Here is a 6,983-nt window from a genome sequence, read left to right as displayed (position 1 = left end):
CACACACACACACACACACACACACACACACATACACACCTCAGGGACGAGTGAATCATAATTTGGAATCAATCCCAGAAAATAAAACTCTTATTTTCCGGTTTCAGATGATCCAGTAGGATCTCGTTTGATCCCATTATGATCCCTGTTGTTTGATCCCAACCCAACTGAACACATTCCTCCATTAACTAGCTGGACCCACACCAAAATACCAAAATAGAGTCAAAAAACAACAAAACGTAACGTGTGAATCACTGAATCACTTTATGTTCGAACGCGGCACATTAAGCGTTTAAACGCCGCTGCCGTTCGCTACATAACCTTCAGCCTGCCAGTTTGTTTATTAATATATGGATCTGTGATACAGTATCCGTTCATCCTGTAGGCTATGTCGGATATAAAATATCGCTGATATAACAGCGCGCGGAACGCTATTATTCCCACTAAGAAATTTCTATTGCCGTTTATTCTAAACATCCCTTGCGTAACATTACACGACTATAAAACAAATACACAAAGGTTAGATAGGCTATTAATCTTATTCTGGCTTAGAAACGACATAAACAGAAAAGAATACCGCCGCGATCTTTTGTATCGAAATGAACGTTCCACGTTATCGCGGCTTAATCGCATCGCGGCCGTTCCAGTCTATCGCTGCGATGATGGTTACATTGAATCGAATAATTGATCAGCGTCGCTTTTGTCGATTTCTTACCTCAGCAGCGAGCGTCGACGTCGCGGCCATCAGTAACATGAAAAGCTCTCGACAGCCCATTCTGCGTGCTTCCAGCAAAACGCGATGCTCTGTATATCGACTAAATTATCCGTTTGGTGTAAGATGTCGGTGTGTGGATCGCGTCGGCTTTGAGAAGAATGCGATGATCATGCGATGATCCTGCGATGGCGAGTCAGAACAGCGCGTCACCATGTACGGGAGGGGGAGCGGGGAACGGAAAAAATACTGGCAACTACAATTAAAATAAAATCAAAGAATGCACTATTTTATTCTAACTTATTTTTATTTTAATCTAAATATATTTTACTATTTATTTTATATGCATTTGTATTTATCTTATTATTTATTTCATCTTGAGATTATTTATATCAGCTTTTCCGCTTGCATAGCCTACGTTTTATGCGTAATAACAAAAATATTTTACTCTTCAGTCAGTTCAATCTGTTTTTCAATCAGTTATTTATTTTTGACTTAGGCCTAATTGTAATTTTGTGTTTTATTATGTTAATTTTTAAAATGTAATTGGTTTATTTTTTACCTTAATCACTATACAATATGAGGCATTGCTCATCTAATGCATGCATTTTATTTATTTAAATTTATAAAAAGGAAATCAAAACATTAAAATGTATTGGATTCTAGATTATGTTCAAACTGGAGAATTTAATTATGCTCGTCTATGTTATTTGCTGCCACCGTGTGGACGATCATGAAAACATTATTATAAATGTGTAATAGTCTAGTTCGGTAAATTCTCATATTCCATATTTCTAAAATAAATATTTGTTATATTTTAATGTAGGCTACTTTCTTGGATGTGCATGCAAATTAGCTTTCAAAGACCTCAAAGAATAAAATATCTTGCTTATATATGTATGCACCACACTGGAAAACGCGAGCATGCAGCCTTCAGTTTTATTATGAAAAGTAAAAACAGACATAAATTGCATGAATGTTTTGCTGTTTGGACACAATCGGTGAACAGTTAACTACACCTGGTGTGTTTTCGTAACAGTAGCCAACTACAAATACAACTTGCTCTTTCAAAATCCTATGAATAAATACACTTACCATATTATTTCCTCAGTTGATCAAAATTAATCATGACACTCAGATACATTTTAGGTATGTATTTCCATTTGACAAAGAAATAACACTGATATTCAACAACGTATTTACATTGTGGAGTTTTTAGGCTTGTCCTGGTCTCATGTTGCCTAATAAGGTTTATTAGTGTTCATTAGGTTTCTGAGACCATAAATGTCCATGTCATAAATAAAAATACTCCAATCCTTGTGTAAGAATCATCTTTGTGCTGGTCGAGTGAATGAAAATCCCTGCTTTACTGACAGAGCGCCAGTCTGGCATCTGTGCAGGCATTTTTTACTTTAGTGCATTATTTTGTGTGTCCTCTCAGAATAGCACACACATGGAGGCTCATTTGCGGCTGTAGCCTGGATAGGGTGGAGGTGGAGAGTAGTTTGTCGCTCTGGGTGGAGTGGGAGTGTATGGAGGCGGCCGTAGATCAGGAGGATACATCTCATAATCGTAGCTGTAAGGAGGTGGAGGACCTGAGAGCAATGAGACAGAACTGGAAATTAATGCTGCGTTTACAGGAGCAACAAGCAGGAGAGATTCATAGGCTCTATTAATATTTGCAACATGCAAAACTGTCAAATATTACCTTATATGTGAGCCTGGAACACAAAAGCAGTCTTAAGTCGCTGGGGTATATTTGTAGCAATAGCCAACAATACATTGTATGGGTCAAAATGATAGATTTTTCTTTTATGCCAAAAATCATTAGGATATTAAGTAAAGATCATGTTCCATGAAGATATTTTGTAAATCTCCTACCGTAAATATATCAAAACTTAATTTTTGATTAGTAATATGCATTGCTAAGAACTTAATTTGAACAACTTTAAAGATGATTTTCTCAATATTTAGATTTTTTTGCACCCTCAGATTCCAGATTTTCGAATTTTGTCCTATCCTAACAAACCATACATCAATGGAAAGCTTATTTATTCTGCTTTCAGATGATGCATAAATCTAAATTTCACAAAATTGACACTTATGACTGGTTTTGTTGTCCAGGGTCACATATTATAATCGTTATGAGGAAAAGCTTTAATTATTGCTTAACATGTTCATTATGTCTGTTTAACTGAATACAAGATGTTTACTAACCACATAGCCTATATTCTCTTATTTTTTAATTTTTTTATTAGTTTATTTAGATAGGGACAGTACACATTTTTTTATTCCAGCCAGAAAAAGCTAAAAAAAATTTTTTGTAGAAAAAAAAAACAACACTTTACCAAACCTACAGTATTAATTTGATATGCCCATTATATATATATATATATATATATATATATATAGACGTACATACAAAAAGTGACCTATATTAAAGTTACTCCCAGCTGTGGCAACATACAGAGAAATTAAACAATTTATTACAATTTCTTAGATATGCATACAACTCTGAATTATAGTGTTATCTTTCACATTTTGATTTAAGAGTAGCCCTAAACTTAAGTTTTGGCACATTTAAATGGTCAAAATATGCCAATTTTAATCTTATTATGCAAATATGTAAACAAATATGCAAATGTTCATCTTATTAAATATTCATAAATATGCAAGTGTTATATACGCAACTAATAAAAAAGTGATATAGACTTGATACAGAATGTCATAGCTTTTAAGTTTAGTTTTATTGTTGGTAAGGTGTTTGTAATTGTCAGAGAATTGTGTGAAATGGTTGTTATAGGATTTATGAAGGTAAATTTAAGACTTCAAGGCTTTTTAAGACCAGGTAAAGAGCATTGAAGGGAAAACAACAGATAAATATATGTGTTTGAAATGTGAATGTCTTGTATAAGCAACTTCCAAAAGATCGCCATTGCTCTTTAATTCATTTTACACACACAAAAAAAGTTACTGTTAAATATTGTTTAAACAAATACAAAAAAAAAGGGTGATGTGTTTTATCAATATTTTTGTCGTGTATTCCAGTGCAAATATCTAACGATTCTTAAACAAAGACACATTTACTTTAGAAACGAAAAGTCTTGTTTTCTGGGAAATCGATCAAATGAAGTGAGTTTATGATTTAAACAAGAACAAATATCAGCCAGTGGACTCAGAAAAATCTACTTAATTCAAAGGGAAAACAAGTTTTCATTCCCCATTGATCTTGTTTTAAGCATCCACTCACTTCGTTTTGTTCAGTTTCTCAGAAATCAAGACTTCATATGTTGATTTTGCATTTTGCAAATATATATTTGTTGATATTCATGCCATGACTTTATGAAATTCTGCCTTTTATTAATTTCTTAAGTCTTTGCTCTGATTTTTAAGGCTTTAATTTGTGGAAAGGCAAATTAAGACTTTAAGACCCGTATAAACCGTGTCTTAATTTAATGCTTTTTGCCCTTGAAATTAAATAACAATAGTTGAAGAAATGTATTTAAAAATAGAATACTGTTTAGGAAAAGCAAATAGTGAAGGTGATTGAAAATCTTAAAAAGCCAAGTCACATTTATTTCTAGAGTGCTTTATACAGTACCGATTGTTTCAAAGCAGCTTTACAGAAATAACCAGTAAAATAACAGCGTTAATGCTGCAAAATTCACCAATAATGAAACTACTTCAAAATCAGCTCTGTAGAAAACAATAGTATCATTATTCAGTTCAATGTTGATTCAATTCAGTTTCAGTGTTGCAAAATAAGGCCTTTTGAAGCTCTTGTGAAACAAAGTTTCATCAGATATTAAAAGTTCTTTATGGAACCATTTAGACAAAAAAAAAGTTATTTTATGGCATCGTGAAGCATCTTTATTTTTAAGAGTGTAATACACTTTACTATAGTATGGTTCAAAAACACTAGTATTTGCTATAGTATTTTTTCATGTGGGAAGTGAGATTATATTCTCACCTGATAGTGTCAGTGCAGTTAAACGGATAGCATTACTGAATATGAATTGATTATAAGTGCAAGTTAATTTGACTGAATCCACTCCAGTGATCTCTTGTGTGCTGGTTTAGCATGTTAGTCAGTGTGAAGGCTTGTGTGTGTTGTTGTGTTACCTGGGTAACCCTGAGTCACGGTGTTGATGTACGACGAGCTGAAGACGCCCACTCTCGCCCCGCGGCCGTTCTTCACACACATACAGATGCACAGAAAGATGGCGGCCACCGCGCCCATCAGAAACACCACGCCAAACACGATCCCCGAGATAGCCGTTCCCCTGAACAAACAAAACTGAGACTAACATCCGCTGCAGAGGACTAGTGATGCTCGATTCGTCAAACACTAACTACCCGTTTCATGGCAGGATAAGCTCAATATTTGCATAGACCACCCATGCTCTTATTTATTTGTCTCCTGATGGATCCCGTCCCTTTGTGAGTCAACGGTGATCCGTCTCTTGAGCGATCAGGCACCTGACTAAACACGGCACAAAAGACCAAATGTGTTGCTTTTCAATTGTCATTTTGAGTTTGGACGAATGTGGGAGCGAGAGACTGATGCCTTGAGGTTTGGTTAAGATCCAACCAAAGCATCTGAGATGCTCACGTGAGGAGAAACATCTAAGAAACTAGGGGCGTTATAATAATTGATTCTCTCTTCGAAGATTCTGAGCTTGTTTTTTTCCCCACATATGGCATGTGTGTGTTTGCACTTAAGTTAAATGCACTTGCATCTCCGAATACTTTTATGATACGAAATTGATCAGTTGATTTCAGAACAGAACATCTGCTATGCGGAAACATATCTGTGCATTAGTGTGAATGCGGCTTATTAAAGCTGCCACTGTTTATGATTTCATCAGTAATAATCAAACAGCAATAATGCTGAGGAAAAACTATGATCATAACTATGATTGTCTGTAAACTTTCGGATACTTAAAAGCACTCTCAGATACTGAAAATCATTTGTAATAGTCTTTTTCCCCCTTTATTACTTTATGTGTGCTTATATGTTTTGAAGCTATATTTAGTTGGTTAAATTCTTAACAATTGTTTTGATTTATTATTAATATGTAATTATTTAAAAAGTAGCCTGCTTATATAATTTAATAAAAATGCACAACATATACATTCTAAAAGATTTTGCAGACATTCTCATTAAATGTTATTTCGGAATGTTCAAAATGTCCCTTTTTTAAAAACGTTATTCAAACGTTAAGAGAACATTCCATTGTATCATTTTGCAAACATTATGGGAACGTTACTTTTGAATGTTCTCTGAACGTTCTGAAACAGGAAGTAACATTTAAAAAACGTCCGGCGGTTTCCAACTATAATGTTTCAGAAAAGAGTTCTATGAACAATGTATAAAATATATTTATATATTTTGAGAACAGTATTAAAGACAAAACAACGTTGGACAAATGTTCTGTTAACGTTACTGTTCATAACTTGCTGCAATGTTCTGAGAAAGTTCTCTGTTAGTTGAGAGCCTCTATTAAAGAGAAACAATGAAGATATTGAAGAGGTTCCATGTGTGAAATCTTCGGAAGTCACTTTTATCACTTGAACACTCTACTGTGGTCATTAAAAATGTGTTTTGATTGAATTATTAGATGTAATTGGACACGAGGGTTGATTACGGGATGTGGGTTGGATTTCAGATTGAAGTGGAAAAGCAGCTGTGTGTGAGGGGGAGGGGAGGTCAGAGGTCAACTCATGCTGGCGTTATACATGTGCTGTCTGAGAGTGTGTGTGTGTGTGTGTGTGTGTGTGAGTTCTGCATATATATAATGTCATGGGTACAACAAAGTGAAATTGGTTAATGAGGTTTACACTTCCTGTGTCCTCATAAACCATACTAAACTGTGAAATTCAACAAATGCCAGTTTACAGTTTGGACAGTAGAAAAACCATTACACACCCTTACATAGAAACTCAACGTGTGTAAGTGTGTGTGTGTGTGTGTACTTACGAGAGCACGTCTCCCACATACGCATAGTAAGAGCAGCAGAACGGAGGAGCTCCATCACAGCAGTACTCAATACAGCTGTCACACTGAGCGTCTCCACGGCCTACAAAACACACACACACACACACAGACACACACATAATTTCAAGATTATATTTTCAAAAAGACACCAAACTTTTTTTTTTTATATATGTATGCATTATGTCGAAATAATGCTGAAAAAAAGTAAATATAAAATACACTTGTGGCTGATATAAATGAGACATTTTTTTTGGTTATGGCTGATAACCAACA

General features: G+C 34.7%; 2 protein-coding genes across 4 annotated transcripts in view; both read right to left on the bottom strand.

The window, feature by feature from the left end:
- LOC107698920 (amyloid beta A4 protein-like) overlaps positions 1-913 on the bottom strand; it is a 39,437-nt gene extending 38,524 nt beyond the window's left edge. For all 3 annotated transcript variants that reach the window (XM_016500059.1, XM_016500058.1, XM_016500060.1), the window contains exon 1: positions 716-913. In XM_016500059.1, coding sequence (XP_016355545.1) covers positions 716-775 — 60 coding nt within the window. In that variant the 5' untranslated portion in view covers positions 776-913. The remainder of the gene's footprint in view (positions 1-715) is intronic.
- A 734-nt stretch (positions 914-1,647) lies between these two features.
- The window catches only part of LOC107698919 (cysteine and tyrosine-rich protein 1), a 9,399-nt gene continuing 4,063 nt past the window's right edge, over positions 1,648-6,983 (bottom strand). The window contains exons 2-4 of the mRNA XM_016500056.1: positions 6,693-6,792; positions 4,835-4,995; positions 1,648-2,307 (exon numbers count right to left, since the gene is read on the bottom strand). Coding sequence (XP_016355542.1) covers positions 2,174-2,307; positions 4,835-4,995; positions 6,693-6,792 — 395 coding nt within the window. The 3' untranslated portion in view covers positions 1,648-2,173. The remainder of the gene's footprint in view (positions 2,308-4,834; positions 4,996-6,692; positions 6,793-6,983) is intronic.

This window comes from Sinocyclocheilus anshuiensis, unplaced genomic scaffold (genome assembly GCF_001515605.1).
Source record: "Sinocyclocheilus anshuiensis isolate Anshui unplaced genomic scaffold, SAMN03320099.WGS_v1.1 scaffold1854, whole genome shotgun sequence".
In the NCBI taxonomy this organism is placed as follows: Eukaryota; Metazoa; Chordata; class Actinopteri; order Cypriniformes; family Cyprinidae; genus Sinocyclocheilus; species Sinocyclocheilus anshuiensis.
This window is presented reverse-complemented; position numbering and strand designations above follow the sequence as displayed.